Source organism: Mobula hypostoma, chromosome 10 (genome assembly GCF_963921235.1).
Source record: "Mobula hypostoma chromosome 10, sMobHyp1.1, whole genome shotgun sequence".
NCBI lineage: Eukaryota > Metazoa > Chordata > Chondrichthyes > Myliobatiformes > Myliobatidae > Mobula > Mobula hypostoma.
The window spans coordinates 42757250-42776025 of record NC_086106.1 but is presented as its reverse complement, the minus strand read 5'-3'; the positions used below and the strand labels follow the sequence as shown (position 1 = coordinate 42776025).

The 18776-nt window shown below is 46.9% G+C and overlaps 1 protein-coding gene and 1 long non-coding RNA gene across 8 annotated transcripts in view; one reads left to right on the top strand and one right to left on the bottom strand.

Moving 5' to 3' along the window:
• LOC134352871 (tubulin polyglutamylase ttll6-like) overlaps window positions 1-18776 on the bottom strand; it is a 137051-nt gene that overhangs the window by 51183 nt on the left and 67092 nt on the right. For all 7 annotated transcript variants that reach the window (XR_010019488.1, XM_063060416.1, XM_063060420.1 and 4 more), the window contains 3 exons: window positions 16491-16647; window positions 11979-12122; window positions 2835-2920 (listed from right to left, as the gene is read on the bottom strand). Coding sequence is in view for 6 of the 7 variants with exons in the window: in XM_063060416.1 (XP_062916486.1) it covers window positions 2835-2920; window positions 11979-12122; window positions 16491-16647 (387 nt within the window). In the remaining variant the exon portion in view is untranslated. The remainder of the gene's footprint in view (window positions 1-2834; window positions 2921-11978; window positions 12123-16490; window positions 16648-18776) is intronic.
• The window catches only part of LOC134352873 (uncharacterized), a 73613-nt gene that overhangs the window by 53160 nt on the left and 1677 nt on the right, over window positions 1-18776 (top strand). Inside the window, exon 4 of the long non-coding RNA XR_010019490.1 lies at window positions 17444-17676. This is a non-coding gene — a long non-coding RNA (uncharacterized LOC134352873). The remainder of the gene's footprint in view (window positions 1-17443; window positions 17677-18776) is intronic.

Sequence of the window (18776 nt, the reverse complement as noted above, 5' to 3'; positions counted from 1 at the left end):
TTTAGTTTGATCATTAATAATGACTCCTGTCTGCAGATTTGAATGAGAGAGTGTTTAGCATTGTCTTTCCACTCACTTTTTTCTGTTATTTCAGTCACGGTCCAGTCAGTTGATTCCTCATTTCTGTTCATTTCCTTTTCCCCGTGTTTTACCTGGCTCCTTGACTAAGGCACCTGATTCTCATCCGAACTGGAAACATAATAACTCTGGCTTACATCTACTTGGGACTGGACCGTCACCTCAGCCAGTGCGGCAAAGCACGTTCCGGGCTGCTGAGAATAGTGGACTCTAAGTTGCTTTGGGAATTCTGTCGTCTCGTGTCCAGCTGAGTATTGCCGGCCGTTTGCCGCTATTTCGAGTCAAGATACGAACGGACTGTCGTTGTTTGGTTTTGTAGTTTCATGTCCTGCTGAGTATTGCTGGCCGTTTGCTGCTACAACGAATCAAGATACAAATTGTCTGTCGTTGTTTGGTTTTGTTGTTCTGTGTCCAAGTCCGGGCTCCGTATCCGAGTCTGAGTCCGAGTCCGGGCTCCGTGTCCGAGTCCGAGTCTGAGTCCGGGCTCCGTGTCCGAGTCCGAGTCCGGGCTCCGTGTCCGAGTCCGAGTCCGGGCTCCGTGTCCGAGTCCGAGTCCGAGTCCGGGCTCCGTGTCCGAGTCCGAGTCCGAGTCCGGGCTCTGTGTCCGAGTCCGAGTCCGGGCTCTGTGTCCGAGTCCGAGTCCGGGCTCTGTGTCCGAGTCCGAGTCCGAGTCCAAGTTCGGGCTCCATGTCCGAGTCCAGGCTCCGTGTCCAAGCTCCATAACCAAGCTCTGGGTCCGGGCTACTCCGGTTTGTTGTCCATGTAAGCATCTAATCCTCACTCTCCGACCTTCCTCGCAACTATTTATAAACACACTTCTGTTAATGCTACCTCCGTGTCGGTGTTCTGCACTTGGGTCCGCTTCCAGTCATCCATTGCAACAATTTCAGCTTCACTCCGTTCCTTAAGGTTGTTATAGCCATGGGGTGGTAATGGGGATGAGCTCCCGCTGCCTATTAAATGCTCCCAATGGCGTGTGCCTCAATATTGCCTCTGACAACCAAGTCACAGCTCCTGGCCTTCACGTGTGGCTTAGCTACTAAGCCCAGATATGGAGAGCAAGCTGTTGCCCATGTAGCAAGCTCCCCATCTCCACGCAGTTGATGAACCCAAAGGAACGGCAGAGAGCAACACAGCCTGGCACCAGCAGCATCGCAAGTGTTGCCAGTCAGTGTTGAGCTGAACGTGGGACTGCCGCAGATGTTTTCCCTCAGGGTTTACTCCTGAAGCCTTTCCTATGAGTGGGTGTAGTCGCAGGGCAATGGGAGCTTTGAGATCAGAGTTTTCCTTCTCCTAGATGAGGGGCCAGCCATGGTTGATGAGTCCCATCTGCCTGAAGCGACTGGATTTAAGATGCCATTAACCCACCTTTGCCCCTTCTCCTGTCAGTAGAAATGATTCCGCCCAGCTTAGTGGCTAAGCCACATGTGAAGGCCAGGAGCTAGACTTGGTTGTCAGAAGTTATTGGAGGGCATGGTACAGGGTTCTAGGACAAGAGGGCATGACTTCAGGATTGAAGGACGTCCATTTAGAACTGAGATGCAGAGAAATTACTTTAGTCAGAGGGTGGTAAATCTGTGGAATTTGTTGCCATGAGTGGCTGTGGGGGCCAAGTCATTGAGTTCATTTAAGGCAGAGATAGATAGATTCTTGATTAGCCAGAGTATGGGGTGAAAGCAGGGGAGTGGGGATGACTGAAAGAATTGGATCAGCCCATGATTAAATGGCAGAGCAGACTCAATGGGCCAAATGGCCCACTTCTGCCCCTATATCTGATGGTCTTCTAGCATGCCATTGGGAGCATTCCGCCAGTTATGACAACCTGAAGTAGTGGCAACAGAGTTAAGGGCTTCACTAAGCTGCTGCTGTGTGCTCCCCTTCCTTCTACAACGTGCCTGCTCGCTAAGGTTGTTGCGTGAATGAAGCCAGCGAAGAAAATTACTGGTAGATACAAAGCAGCTTCTTTATTCGACAAAGCAAGGTAGAGAAGGCATTTTATGGAGACACTTCTGGTCGAAAGGTCTGGCCGGCCTGATGTGGGGCTCGATATTTTATGTGCCAAACGGCAAAGGGCAACTCCATACTTACAATGCATGGACAATGCTTTCTTTGAAACTACATTCGACCTTCACACCTCCTGATTCACAGCCACACCACACACATGCAAATGAATTTTAATCACCATTGTCAGCTGGGATTCATGGCTTTTAGGAACCCATTGTTCAGAGCTGGCCACATGTTCAGACTTGGTCACGTGTTGGCATGTGGCCAAGTGGTTAAAGAGTCCCTCTAGTGATCTGAAGGTCGCTAGTTCGAGCCTTGGCCGAGGCAACGTGTTGTGTCCTTGAGCAAGGTACTTAACCACACATTGCTCTGCATTAACACCACTGCCAAGCTGTATGGGTCCTAATGCCCTTCCCTCGGACAACATCGGTGGCATGGAGAGGGGAGACATGCAGCATGGGCAACTGCTGGTCTTCCATACAACCTTGCCCAGACCTGCGCTCTGGAAAGCTTCCAAGGTGTAAACTTCCAAGGGGAACCTTCCATGGTCTCACAAGACTAAAGGATGCCTACATATAAAGTTCAGATCTGCACTCCAAATAAAATCCACAACACACATTCAGATATGAAGACTGGTAGCCAAATTCAATTGCTAAATGTCTATGTCCTAACCCCAAAAATCACTCCAACACTGACCTTCTATAATGTGCCTGCTCGTGGTGAAGGGTGCACCCTGCTGCATATGGTCTCACCTTTTACTGCCTTTCTTTTCATCCGGGACAACGTTCATCATACGCTTGTTGATGGCGTAATTGGTGAGGTGCTTGCGGACGTCATCCTGTGAGAGGCAGAAGATAAAGATGTTGGTTTCTCAGTCAGGGACATTGCCCTCAGTTATCGTGTCACACTAACGCCACCCCAACCAGAAGCTGCTCAAATGCTATTTTCCTCATTCCTCTCGGCTTCACTTTTCCTGCAGTGATGAAGAGCAGTCGGCAGATGGCAAGAAGGTGAAACTGAAGGAAGCCTTGCATCTTAAAGCAGTTTTTGCAGCCCCAAAACATCGCCAAGTCAAAGGATCGCTCATCTGAAGCACAGTGCATAAGGATGGGTGCTGTCAGTCAGAGCAAGGATGCGAGGCTGAGGCTTTATAACTCAGACCGAACTTTGGAGTATCGTGAGCAGTTCTGAGCCCCTTATCTAAGAATTGGTGAGCTGGTATTGGAGAGGGTCTGGGGGAGGTTCACGAGAATGAAAGGGTTGTCATTTGAGGAGCATTGCTCCCTCTGGGCCTGTACTCGCTGAAGTTTAAAAGGATGATGGGGGATCTCAACGAAAACCATCAAATATTGAAAATCAACGTGGAGAGGATGTTTCCTGTAGTGGGAGGGGGGACGGCTGTCTCTAAGAGCAGAGGGCAAAGCCTCAGAATAGAAGAACTTCCCTTTAGGGCAGAGGTGAGGAATTTCTTTAGCCAGAGGGTGGTGAATCTGTGGAATTTGTTACCATGGGCCGCTGTGGAGGACAAGTCATTGAGTGTATTTAAAGCAGAGGTTGAATAGGTTCTTGTTTAGTCAGGGCATCAAAGGTTAACAGGAGAAGGCAGGAGAAAACAGTCGAGAGGGATAATAAATCAGCTATCCTGAGCACAATCCTCCCCACTTTCGAGGACATCTTCAAAAGGCAACACCCATCTTGAGGGAGCCTCGCCACCCAGGTAAAGCCTCTTTTCATTTCTACCGTCAGGGAGGAGACACACACTCAACAATTCAGGAACAGATTGCTCCCCTCCGCCATTAGATTTCAGAATGAACAATGAACCCATGTACAGTACCTCAATAACATTTGTCTCTTGGTCTTGTTTTGCACAACTTATTTAATTTTTAAAACATATTTCTTTTTGTAATTTATAACTTTCATTATTACGTACTGCAATGTACTGCTACCGCATAACCTCAAATTTCATGGAAATGACAATGATAGTAAACTTGATTCTGATTCCAATTCTGCTGATGAAATATGGGCTGAGCTTTTCTTTTCGGAGTAGTCCACGTCACAAGATTGTAAGTTGTAGGAGCAGGATTGGGCCATTTGACCCATCCAGTCTTGTCTGACATTTCATCATGGCTGATCTATTTTCCTCTCAGCCCCAATCTCTGTATCCATTTATGCCCTGACAGATCAAGAACCTAACAAGCTCTGCCTTAAGTATACCCGACGACTTGGCCTTCACAGCATGCAGTAACGAACTCTACAAACTAAAGAAATTCCTCCTCATCTCTGTTCTAAGTCGACGTCCCTCTACTCTGAGGCTGTGTCCTCTGGTCTTGGCCTCCCCCACTATAGGAAACATCCTCTCCACATCCACTCTGTCAATGTTTTTCAACATTCGATAGGTTTTGATGAGATTTCACACCCTCTCCCAACACCTCATTCTTTTAAATTCCAGTCAGTTAAGGCCCAGAGCCATCAAATGCTCCTCATATAATAAGCCTTTCAATCCCGGAATCATTTTTGTCAACCTCCTTTCAACCCTCTCCAGTGTCACCATATCCTTTCTGGGGCCCAGAACAGCTCACAATACCCCAAGGGAGGGAGGCCTCACCAGTGCCTTCTAAAGCCTCAAGGAGGAGAAACCCTGCAGATGCTGGAAATCTGAGCAACACACACACAATACTGGAGGAACTCAGCAGGCCAGGCAGCATCTATGGGAAAGAGCAAAAGGTTGACGTTTCAGACCAAGACCCTTCATCAGGACAGATGAGAAGTTACAGCAAGAAGGTGGGGGGGAGGGGAGGAAGGAGTACAAGGTGGTAGGTGATGGGTGAAACTGGGAGGGGGAAGGGGGTGAAGTAAAGAACTGGAAAGTCAATTGGTGAAAGAGATAAAGGGCTGGAGAAGGGGGAATCTGATAGGAGAAGACAGAAGACTTTGGAAGAAAGGGAAGGGGAGGGAGCACCAGTAGGAGGTGATTGGCAGGTAAGGAGATGAGGTGAGAGAGAGAAACGGGAATGGGAATGGTAAAGTTGGGGGCAATTACCAGAGGTTAGAGAAATCGACATTCATGCCATCAGGTTGGAGGCTACCCAGACGGAATACAAGGTGCTGCTCCTCCAACCTGAGTGTGGCCTCATCGTGGCAGTCGAGGACTGACATGTCAGAATGGGAATGGGAAGTAGACTTGAAATGGGTTTTTCTGACAGACGGAGTGTAGGTGCTCTGGAAGGCGGTCTCCCAATCTGTGTCGGGTCTCACTGACATACAGGACGTCACACCAAGAGCATCAGATACAGTAGATGAACCCCAACAGACTCACAGATGAAGTGTTGCCTCCTGAATGGCAGTGAGGGACGAAGTGTAGTGTCAGGTGCAATGCTTGTTCCACCCGCTTGCCCTGCACCTCCTCTCTCACTTCCATTCAGGGCCCCAAATACTCCATAGATGCTCCTGGGCCTGCTGAGCTCTTCCAGCATTCTGTGAGTGTTCCATATAAAACATTATATCCTTGTTTTTATGTTCTATTCCTCTCAAAATGAATGCTCACACCTTCCTTATCACTGACTTAACCAACAAATTAACCTTTATGGAATCCTGCTTGAAGACTCCCAAGTCCCTTTGCACCTCCGATTTTTGAGTTTTCTCTCCAGTCATACAGTTGTCTATGCTTTTAAGTTTTCTACCGAAGTACACTTCCCAACACTGTTTTCCGTCTGCCACCTCTTTGCATATTCTCCTACACTGTCTAAATCCTTCTGCACCTCTCTGCTTCCTCGATACTACCTGCCCCCCCCCAACCCCCACCGATCTTCGGATCGTTCGCTAACTTAGCCTCGAAGCCATCAACTCCATCATCAAAATCCTTGATATATAATGTAAAAAGAAGTGGTTCCAACATAACATCCCAACTTCTGTACTCAATACCTTGACTTATGAAAGCCAGTGTGCCAAAAGCTCTCTTTACAACCCTACCTACCTGTGATTTCTTTTTCAAGAAGTTACGGATCCCTCTGTTTGAACACATTTCTCCGTCCTAAAGTTCACGGCGTTAATTTCTCTGTACTACCATAAAACCATTAAGTCACAGGAGCAGAATTAGGCCATTTGGCTCATCGTCAGCTCCGCCATTCAATCATGGCTGATCCTTTTCCTCCCCTCCTCAACCCCACTGCCCAGCCTTCTCCCCGTAACTTTGGTGCCATGGCCATTGAAGAACTAATCAATTTCTGCCTTAAATACACCCAACGACCTGTCCTCCACAGCTGCCTGTGGTAACAAATTCCACAAATTCACCACCCTTTGACTGAAGAACTTTCTCCGCATCTCTGTTTTAAGCGGATGCCCCTCTACCTTCAGGTTCTGCCCTCTTGTCCTTCTCCCCCACCATGGGAAACATTCTTTCCACGTCTACTCTGCCTAGGACTTTCAATATTCGAAAGGTTTCAATCAGATCCCCTCTCATCCTTCTAAATTCCAGCGAGTACAGGCCCAGATATATCAGATGTTCCTCATATGATAACCCTTTCATTCCCAGACTCATCCTTGTGCACCTCCTCTCAACCCTCTCCAATGCCAGCACATCTTTTCTTAGATAAGGAGCCCAAAACAGTTCACAGTGCTTAAGGTGAGGCCTCAGCAGTGCCTTATAAAGCCTCAGCATCATTGTCCCTGCTCTTGTATTCTAGACCTCTTGAAATGAATGCTAACATTGCATTTGCCTTCCTCACCGCTGACTCAACCTGCAAGTTACCCTTTAGGGTGTTCTGTACAAGGACTCCCAAGTCCCTTTGCCTCACAAATTTTTGAATTTTTCTTCCCATTTAGAAAATAATCTGAACATTTATCTCTACTACCAAAATGCATAACTATGCATTTTCCAACATTCTATTTCATTTGCCACTTTCTTGCCCATTCTCCTAATCTATCTGTCCTTCTGCATCCTACCTGCTTCTTCCACACTACCTGCCCCTCCACCAATCTCCATATCATCTGCAAACTTGCCATCTATTTCACCATCTAAGTCATTTATATACAGCATAAAAAGAAGTGATCCAACACCAACCCCTGTGGAACACCACTACTCACTGGCAGCCATCCAGAAAGGGATCCTTTTATTTCCACTCGCTGCCTCCGACTAATTAGCCAATGCTCTAACCATGTTAATAACTTCCCAGTAATACCATGGGCTCTTAACTTGGTAAGCAGCCTCATGTGTGGCACCTTCTGAAAGCCCAAATATACAACGTCCACTGTGTCCCCTTTATCTATCCTACTTGTAATCTCCTCAAAGAATTCCAACAGGTTCATCAGACAGTATTTTCCCTTAAGAAAACCGTGTTGACTTTGTCCTATCTTGTCCTGTGTCACCAAGTACTCTATAGCCTCATCCTTAACAATCAACTCCCACATCTTCCCAACCACTGAGGTCAGGCTGACTGGTCTATAATTTCCTTTCTGCTGCCTCCCTCCTTTCTTAAAGAGTGAAGTGACATTTGGAATTTTCATACCAGAGTCCAATGATTTTTGAAAGATCATTACAAATGCCTCAACACTCTCTACCACTACCTCTTTCAAAACCCCAGTTTTGCAGTTCATCTGGTCCAGCTGAAAAAAGTACCTTTTGGTCTTTCAGCTTTTTGAGCACCTTCAACCTTGTAATAGAAACTGCACTCACTTCTCTTCCCTCACACTCTTCAAATCTGGCACACTGCTAGTGTCTTCCACAGTGAGGACTGGTGCAAAATACTCATTTAGTTCATTTGCCACCTCTTGTCCCCCGTTATTATTTCTCTGGCCTCAGTTTCTAGCGGTCCTATATCCACTCTCATTTCTCCTTTATCTTTTATATACTTGAAAATGCTTTTTCTATCAACTTTGATATTATTTGCTAGCTTGCTTTCATATTTCATCTTTTCCCTCCTAATGATTCTTTTAGTTGCTCTCTCTAGGGTTATAAAAGCTTCCCAACCTTCTATCTTCCCACTAATTTTCGCTCTGTTGTATACCCTCTCTTTTGCTTTTACATTAGTTTTGACTTCCCTTGTCAGCTACGGTTGTAGCATTTTGCCATTCGAGTATTTCTTTGTTTTTGGAATACATTTATCCTGCACCTTCCCCATTTTTTCCCCAGAAACTTGTGCCATTGCTGCTCTGCTGTCTTCCCTGCCAGCATCTCCTCCCAATTTACTTTGGCCAATTCCTCTCTCATACCTTTACTTTACTTTCCTTTCAAATTTCCTTTTCTCCACTGAAATATCGCTACATCAGACTCTACTTTCTCCCTATCTGAATCATATTGTGTTCACTGACTCCTAAGGGTTCCTTTACCTTCAGCTTCCTAATCGCCTCCAGTTCATTACATAACACCCAATCCAGTGTAGGTGATCCCCCAGCAGGCTCAATGACAAACTGCTCTAAAAAGCCACCTCTTAGGCATTCAACAAACTCACTCTCTTGAAATCCATTACCGACCTAATCTTCCCAATCGAACTGCATGATAAAATCTCCCATGACTACCATAACGTTACCCTTTTGAAACACCTTTTTCCTTTTCCTGTTGTAATCTGTGCTCCATGTCTCAGCTACTGTTGGGAGGCCTGTATATAAGTGCCATTACCCTTGCAGTTTCTTATCTGAACTCACAAGGATTCAACATCTTCTGATTCTATGCCACACCCTTCTGCTGATTTGATGCTGTTCTTTACCAGCAGAGCTACACCACCCCCTCCGCCTACCTTCCTATCCCTCTGATACAACGCATAACCTCATGTGAATATGATTTTGATATCAACATTTAAGAGAAGTTTGGATGGGAGGGGTATGGAGAGCTATGGTCCGAGTGCAGGTTGATGGGATTTGGCAGATTAAATGGTTTGGCACCAACTAGATGGGCCAAAAAGCCTGTTTCTGTGTTGTACTTTTCTATGACTCTATTGCTTTTTCTTGAAATCAAGGCAGATTAACTCCGGGCAAGATGCAGGGCCAATAACCCTGGCTAGATATATCCTTGAGTGTTATATCACACAACCTCCCATTTTCAATCTGTTTTACGATGGAATCATCAATTTTCCTCAATATTTAGGAGGATTACCAGGATGCTGCCTGGATTGGATTATGAGGATAGAAACACAGAAAACCTACAGCACAACACAGACCTTCAGCCCACAAAGCTGTGCCAAACATGTCCTTACCTTAGAATTACCTAGGCTTATCCATAGCCCTCTATTTTTCCAAGCTCCATGTATCCATCCAGGAGTCTCTTAAAACAGTGGTCCCCAACCACCAGGCCGCGGAAAGGTACCAGGCCGCAAAGCATGTGCTACCGGGCCGCGAGGAAATGATATGACTTCGCGATATGAGTCAGCTGCACCTTTCCTCATTCCCTGTCACACACTGTCGAACTTGAACACCGCCCCCCCACCATTGGCCGGGCCGGTCCGCAAGAATATTGTCAATCTTAAACCGGTCCGCGGTGCGAAAAAGGTGGGGACCCCTGTGATTTCCGCCTCCACCACCACTGCTGGCAGCCCATTCCACTCACTCACCACTCTCTGAGTAAATAAATTACCCCTGACATCTCCTCCGTACCTACTTCCAAGCACATTAAAGCTATGCCCTCTCGTGCTAGCCATTTCATAGCCTCTGACTATCCACACAATCAATGCCACTCATCATCTTAAACACCTCTATAAGGTCACCTCTCATCCTCCGTCGCTCCAAGGAGAAAAGGCCGAGTTCACCTATTCTCATAAGGCATGCTCCCCAACACCCTTATAAATCTCCTCTGCACCCTTTCTATGGTTTCGACATCCTTCCTGTAGTGAGGCGACCAGAACTGAGCACAGTACTCCAAGTGGGCTCTGACCAGGGTCTTATATAGCTGTAATATTACCTCTCGGCTCCTAAACTCAATTCCACGATTGATGAAGGCCGATACACCGTATGCCTTCTTAACCACAGAGTCAACCTGCGCAGCTGCTTTGAGCGTCCTATGGCTTTGGACCCCAAGATCCCTCTGATCCTCCACACTGCCAAGAGTCTAACCATTAGCTATATTCTGCCATCATATTTGACCTACCAAAATGAACCACTTCACACTTATCTGGGTTGAACTCCATCTGCCACTTCTCAGCCCAGTTTTGATGTTTCGATGTACATGTGACAAACTTTTCTTATAAAATCTTCAAAGTTCAAATTTCAAAGTAAATTGATTATTGAAGTACGACTATATCACCATATACTAGCCTGAGATTCATTTTCGTGCAGGCGTTCACAGCACCCACTGGCGTCCCACAGGAATCAGTGTTGGGGGTCGGGAGTAACTGCTTCTTTCTGTATTGTCTATGAAGACAGAATTGTTGGTTTTGTGGCCGACTGGCGGATGATATGAAGATAGGTGGAGGGGCAGGTAGTGTTGAAGAAGCAGGGAGCCTGCAGAAGGACTTGGACAGATAAGGAGAATACGCAAAGTGGCAGACGCAGAACAGAGTATAACAGTTACAGTGTCGGGAAGTTTACGGTCATACACTTTGGCAGAAGGAACAAAAGGGTAGACTATTTTCTAAGCAGGCGGAAAATCCAAAAATCTGAGGTGCAAGGGATGAGAGAGCCTTTATGCAGGATTCCCTAAAGGTTAATTTGCAGGTTGAGTCTGTGGTGATGATGGTAAATGCATGTTAGCATTCATCTCGAGAGGACTAGAATATAAAAACAAGGAGTTAATGTTGAGGCTTTATAAAGTACTGGTGAGGCCTTACTTGGAGTTTCGTGAGTCCTTATCTAAGAAAGGATGAGCGGACATTGGAGAGGGTTCAGAGGCGGTTCACCAGAATGACTACAGGAGGAGCGCTTGATGGTTCTGGGCCTGTACGCATGAGAATTTAGAAGACTGAGAGGCGATCTCATTGAAACCTATTGAATATTGAAAGGTGTAGGCAGATTGGATGTGAAGAGGATGTTTCCTATGGTGGGGGATTCCAGTACCAGAGGGCACAGCCTTAGAATAGGAGGACGTTCATTTAGAATGGAGATGAAGAGAATTTCTTTATCCAGAGGGTTGTGAATCTGTGGAATTAATTGTGCAGATGGAGGGCTGTGGAGGCCAGGTCATTGGGTATACTGAAGGCAGAGGTGATCAGGGTGTGAAAGGTTACCGGGAGAAGGCAGGAGATTGGGGTTGAGGGGGAAAGTGGATCAGCCATGATGAAATGGTGACAGACTCGATGAACTGAATGGCCCATTCTGCTCCTATCTCATATGGTCTTATACAATAGAACTGACGAAAAACAACACACAGACACGGCCAAATAACCTGTACAAAAGAAGACAAACTGCGCAAGTACATAAAGACAGACAGAAGCATTGAGGACATGAGTTGTAGAGCCCTTGAAAGTTAGTCCATAGGTTGTGGAACCAGTTCAGTGTTGAACTGAGTGAAGTTATCCACACTGGTTCAGGAGCCTGATGGTTGTAGGGTGATAACTGTTCCTGAAACTTACGGTGACAGATCTACGGCTCTTGTGCCTTCTTCCTGATGAGAAGACAGCATGGTCTGAATGGTGGGTATCCCTGATGATAGTTGCTGTTTTCTTATGGCAGCGCTCATTGTAGACGTGTTCAATGGTGGGGAGGGCTTTTCCTGACTTTGTCTTGTAAGCTTTGCGAACTAGACTCATTAGGAGATGCTTCTGTAACCACACCAACCTCCCACTCCCCGCCCCCCCCCCCAGACAGAGTAGTCAGCTTTTGGCTGGGGTTGGGAACGTAACAGCAAGATCCCACCCGAGTCGATTATTTCCATACAACAGTGAGTTAGGCAAGAATTAACCTCTTATAAAAGTAGGATCGTACTTTCAGAGAATTAACTGTATGTCTTAAAGATAAGTCAATGTGTCACTTACTAAATTCTTTTCGGTCGGTTCGGAATACTTTTTAGTGGCAAAGCAGACCAGGCCCTCATTGTAGAGGTATATCCGCAGAGGGTCACAGGACGTAACCAAGACGTAGAGCCTGAGGTTGAACTTGAAACCATCCAAAGTGAAGGGCTGCACAAGCAGAGGGAGAGTTAACACACTGTGAGGTTCAAAGGTTTCACTTATTATCAAAGTATGTATGCAGTGTACAACTCTAGAGATTCATCTTCTCCAGATAGCCACGGAACAAAGGAAAAAACATGGAGGTCGTTGAAAGAGAAACATCAAACCCATGCACCCCCCCCGTAGAAAAAAGAACAGCAACACAATCATCAACCCCCCCAAATCCCCCTTCCCCTGCACAAGACACAGAACATCAACCCTCAAATCCCCCGACCCTCTGCCCACTCAAATAAAAAACAGGAAAGAATGGGGAAAAACCCAGAATATAAAATCCATCAGACTGAAAAAGACCAGAGTACAAGAACCCAGTAGTCCGGTCCGTGAACACAGAACCTCGGTAACATCCTTTGACATTGTCAAAAGAGAAAGAGACACTGCGGAGGCCTACCCTCTGGCCACCTGAGCCGCCACACAGCGATAGGCTACCACAGGTTCCTTCCCTGGAGGCAGAGGGATCCCATCAGTGATCAGAACGCAGGCATCCGGTGCTGAACCCTCGGTCGCCATCCGCATTGGTAACTAATTTTTGAAATGTGTGTCTGCATTCCAGATGAAGGGTCTTGGGCTGAAACGTCGACTCTTTTTTCCTCTGCATAGATGCTGCCTGACCTGCTAACTTCCCCCAGCATTTTGGATATGTTACTCTGGATTTTCAGCACCTGCAGAAACTCTTGTGTTTATCTGCATCTGGTCCTTTCCTTCGGACTTACCCCTACTCCAGCCCTCGACACAGAAACCCTCAAAATTCCCTCTGATCAATCCCACTCCAATGCATAATCAGTTTAGCATGTGAAGTTGGCTCGACAATCACAAAAGGGATTTGCTAATGGAAATTCCTGCCCAGCCTATCCCTCAAGTCCTTATTCCATTCGTGAATTATGCCCCCCACTATCCCACTCAACCCACACATCTTCAAATCCCCCAATGTCCTTCTTACCCAAATTTCCACCATTCCCACCAGCCTATCATTCACGGTGACCGAATGCTGTGCATAACCGGTCCAAACACAAAATTACCACCAGAGCAGTAAAAAATTTCCATTATCTTGGTTGAGTAACAGGGTGGGATAGGTCTCCACCAAAGGAGATGTAAGGTCTGCAGGTCACCCTTGGGCAAGGTGTATCACCTGCTTAGCTCCTGGATCAGGCTCACGTGAAGCCGTGGAAGCAGCGGGTGGATGGTCGTACGAGCAGCCGGTGCAGTTCCCAAGTCCTGGTTATGCGATCACTGGTGCCAGGCAGACAATCTCTGAAGAGTATTGATAATGGCTGGGGGTCACCCACCCCTACCCAGAACAGGGCGATGGCAAACCACTTCTGTGGAAAAATTGGCCAAGAACAATCATGGTCATGGAAGGACTGCAATGTTCTGACAAGAACTGTCCTTTGTTATTCAAATAACAAGGCATGGGTAACAAAGGACATTAAGGACATCCTGAACGCTAAAAAGAGGGTATTTAGAGATGGATATAGGGAGGAGCTGAGGGCAATACAGAGGGACCTGAAAGCTAGGATCAGGGAGGCTAAAGACAGGTATAGGAGGAAGCTTGAGTGCAGGCTCCAGCAGAACAACATGAGAGAGGTCTGGAGTGGGATGAGGACCATCACTGGGTTCCGGCAAACTAGCAACAGAGGAGCTGAAGGCAGTGTGGACAGGGCCAATGAACTTAACCTGTTCTTTAACAGATTTGATATTGTGGCCCCTGCCCATCCCCTACATGAGTCATTTGTTGTCGGCCCCCAACCAACACATATTCCACTCTCCCCTCCTACCCCTCCTCACAGCCCCCCACCCTGCTCTCATGACGATACCCCTTCCCCACACGAAACCACCACGGTGGGCTTCACAGCTGAACAGGTGAGAAGACAGCTGAAACGTCTCAACCCAAGCAAGGCTGCAGGACCGGATGGTGTCAGTACCAGGGTGCTCAAAGCCTGTGCCCCTCAGCTATGTGGAGTACTTCGCCATGTCTTCAACCTGAGCCTGAGGCTCCGGAGGGTTCCCTCGTCCCTGTGCCGAAGACGCCGCGCCCTAGTGGCCTCAATGATTATAGACCGGTGGCATTGACCTTCCACATCATGAAGACCCTGGAGAAACTTGTTCTGGAGCTGCTCCGGCCTATGGTCAGGCCACACTTAGATCCCCTCCAGTTCGCCTACCAGCCCCGACTAGGAGTTGAGGATGCCATCGTCTACCTGCTGAACCGTGTCTACGCCTACCTGGACAAGCCAGCGAGCACTGTGAGGGTCATGCTTTTTGACTTCTCCAGTGCGTTCAACACCATCTGCCCTACTCTGCTGGGGGAGAAGCTGACAGCGATGCAGGTGGATGCTTTCCTGGTGTCATGGATTCTTGACTACCTGACTGGCAGACCACAGTACATGTGCTTGCAACACTGTGTGTCCGACACAGTGATCAGCAGCACTGGGGCTCCACAGGGGACTGTCTTGTCTCCCTTTCTCTTCACCATTTACACCTTGGACTTCAACTAATGCACAGAGTCTTGTCATCTTCAGAAGTTTTCTGATGACTCTGCCATAGTTGGATGCATCAGCAAGGGAGATGAGGCTGAGTACAGGGCTACAGTAGGAAACTGTGTCACATGGTATGACCAGAATTATCTGCAGCTTAATGTGAAAAAGACTAAGGAGCTGGTGGTAGAGCTGAGGAGAGCTAAGGTACTGGTGACCCCTGTTTCCATCCAGGGAGTCAGGGTGGACATGGTGGAGGATTACAGATACCTGGGGATACGAATTGACAATAAACCGGACTGGTCAAAGAACACTGAAGCTGTCTACAAGAAGGGTCAGAGCCGTCTCTATTTCCTGAGGAGATTGAGGTCCTTTAACATCTGTCGGACGATGCTGAGGATGTTGTACAAGTCTGTGGTGGTCAGTGCGATCATGTTTGCTGTTGTGTGCTGGGGCAGCAGGCTGAGGATAGCAGACACCAACAGAATCAACAAACTCATTTGTAAGGCCAGTGATGTTGTGGGGATGGAACTGGACTCTCTAACGGTGGTGTCTGAAAAGAGGATGCTGTCCAAGTTGCATCCCATCTTGGACAATGTCTCCCATTCACTACATACTGTACTGGTTGGGCACAGGAGTACATTCAGCCAGAGACTCATTCCACCGAGATGCAACACAGAGCGTCATAAGAAGTCATTCCTGCCTGTGGCCATCAAACTTTACAACTCCTCCCTTGGAGGGTCAGACACCCTGAGCCAATAGGCTGGTCCTGGACTTATTTACTGGCATAATTTAGATATTACTATTTAATTATTTATGGTGCAACTGTAACGAAAACCAATTTCCCCCGGGATCAATAAAGTATGACTATGACTATCGTCCACGTCATATGACGCAGAACATAACGAATAAAGCAAAGTCTATTTTAGGATCCACCTCTATGACAGCCTATACTCAGCAGGAAAGGGTGCAGTAAATCAAACACAAGAGGTTCAGCAGATGCTGGAAATTCAGACACACACACACACACACAGTGCTGGAGCAACTCAGCAGATCAGGCAGCATCGAAGGAATAAATAGTTGATGTTTTGAGCTGAGGCCCTTCACCAGGACAGGAAAGGAAGGGGGCAAGAAGTCAGAATAAGAAGGTGGGTTGGGAGGGGGAGGAGAACGTGGCAGGTGCTAGGTGAAGCCAGGTGGGGGGGGGGAAGGTAGGTGGGTGTGGATGATCAGAGGCCAAAAGGAGTTGGGTGCAAAATGGAAAGGGCTGAAGGAGGAATATAATAAGAGAGGAGAGTGGTCTATGTTCAAAGTTCAAAGTAAATTTTATTATCAAAGTACGTGTACGTCACCATGTACAACCCTGAGATTAATTTTCAGCAAATCTATCGAAGAGTAACTATAACAGGATCAGTGAAAGGTCAACTAGAGTGCAGAAGACAACAAACTGTGGAAATGCAAATATAAATCAATAGCAATAAATAATGAGAAGATGAAATAACAAGATAACAACTCCCATTGGTTACGGAAGAAAGGGAAGGAGAAGGGGCTCCAGAGGGAGAGGAGGAGAAGAGAAGGGGTGCAAGGGGAACCTGCCACAAGCTCGATTGGTGAGACCAGGTGAGGAGAAAGGTGGGTGGGGATGGGGGGGTAGGGGATGAAGTAAGAAGCTGGGAGGTGATAGGTGGAAGAGGCAAGGGGCTGAAGAAGGAGGAATCTGATAGGAGGGGACAGTGGACCGTGGGAGAGAGGGAAGGAGGAGGAGAAGAGAAGGGGCGAGAGGGAAACCAAAATGCAGATAAAGAGTTAACATTCTAGGCAGAGAGTCAAGAATGCAGTAACGTACCTTCGGAATGTAGACCTGGCAGATGAAGTCCTTCCTGGACTGCATATCTCTGATGTCCTGGGTCAAAAAGATGCTGCGCCAGTCATATTCAGGATTTGGCTTGCAGATGAAGGTCTTGGGTTTCTCAGCTTCATAGTAGGCCACAAAATCAAGATATCTGCAGCGAGAAGCACTCATTAGTACTGAGAGAAGAAGGTCATAAGGTCTGTAAGTTCAAGGTTGAGCTCAAGTTTAATTCTCATCCGGCCGTACACATGTATGCTGCTAGATGAAACAGCATTTCTCTGGGGCCAAAGTTGCAAAGCACAAGCACACAAAGACACACATAGTACATACAGTTATGATAGGACATACAGTCACCAAAAATTATCGCACAGGCCTGAAGTTTGATGGGGTGCTTGGGATGTTGACCTGGAGCCAGGAATAAGCTTGCAGCAGTTCCTCAACTTGCCCTGGTTCAGCAGGCGAGGGCAAATGAGCTTGTCTCGTGCTGGGTCCGCCGCAAGCAATCAAGCTTGTATTCCATGGAGTGGACACTAGAGAGCATCGACAGAAGCAACCAGCCACCCCAGACCAGCACGGATTCCAGCACGCCCGCTGCACCCCTGTTCTCTTCCACACTACTCAACTCCAGCCATCACTACTGTCTACTGTGGTTTACGTTTCTGTAAACCCTCCATCAACCAGATTTGCTAATTTCACTGTTAAAAGTTCAGATTCATAGATACGTCACAGGTACGTCAAAACATACAGTGAAATGTGTCATTTGCATTGGCAAAACAAAGGATGAGCAGGGACAAATATCGACACACGTTCTGGCAAAAATGGGTGTGATTTGACAGGTTAAACTCTCCTTTAAGATCATCTTTAAACAAACCGGCTTTGGGGCATAAAACAATGATAAACATCACGCCAACTTTATGCGTTGATTATACAACCTTATTTTTTTACAGACCACAATTCAGGTCAGATCAGGTTCATTTACTTATCGGAGGTGCACCGAAACAGACAGTGAAACATGCCACTTTGTTAACAGACAACACAACCAAAGTGTGCTGGGGGGCAGCACATTCCGGTGACAACGTAGCATGCCCACCATGTTCAGCAGAGCAACACAAGCAACAAAACACGGCAAATTTGGAGTATCCTGCGCAGTTTCGGTCGCCTACAAACGTACAGGAAAGTCGTAAGTACGGTTGAAACAATACAGAGAAAATTTACAAGGATGCTGCCGGGTCTGGGAGATAGATTGGAGGAGTTACAAGGAACGGCTCAATAGGTCAGGAATTTATTCCTTGGAATGCGGAAGAATGAGAGGTACACAAAATTATGAGGGGTAGAGATAGGGTAAAAGCAAGCTGGCTTTTTCTACTGAGGTTAGGAGGGAGTGCAACCAGAGGTCACAGGTTAAAGGTGAAAGCTGAAAAGTTTAACGGGAACCTGAAGGGAAGCCTCTTCACCCAGAGGGTGGTGAGAGTGTGGAACGAGCTGCCAGCACAACTGGTGCCTGTAAGCTCGATTTCAATGTTTAAGAGAAGTTTGGATAGGTACATGGATGGTAGGAAGTATGAAGAGCTATTGTCCCGGTGCAGCCAATGAGACTAGGCTGTTTAAATGGTTCAGCATGGACTAGATGGGCCAAAGAGCCTGTTTCTGTGCTGTACTTTTCTATGACTCTGAAAGCTCCTCTTCCACTCTGCCACTCACCCATCCACTCATACATTCAGACAGTCCTCCAGTCCTTAGCCCCGAAACCTTATGTTTCTATCCTGCACCCCAGATAAAACAACCCTCTCGAAATCGTGGACGAATTGGTAATTATTTTCCAATGTTCTATAGATTCAGGATCAGTTCCTGAGGACTGGAGGGTAGCTAATGTTAACCCACTTTTTAAGAAAGGAGGGAGAGAGAAAACAGGGAATTATAGACCAGTTAGCCTGACATCAGTGCCAGGGAAGATGCTGGAGTCAATTATAACAGATGAAATAGCAGCACATTTGGATAGCAGAAACAGATCAGTCCACGTCAGCATGGATTTATGAAGGGGAAATCATGCTTGCCTATTCTTCTGGAATTTTTTGAGGATGTAACTATGAAAATGGACAAGGGAGAGCCAGTGGATGTAGCGTACCTGTACTTACAGAAAGCCTTTGATAAGGTCCCACATAGGAGATTAGTGGGCAAAATTAGAGCACATGGTATTGGGGGTAGGGTACTGACAGGGATAGAAAATTGGTTGGCAGACAGGAAACAAAGAGTAGGGATTAATGGGTCTCTTCCAGAATG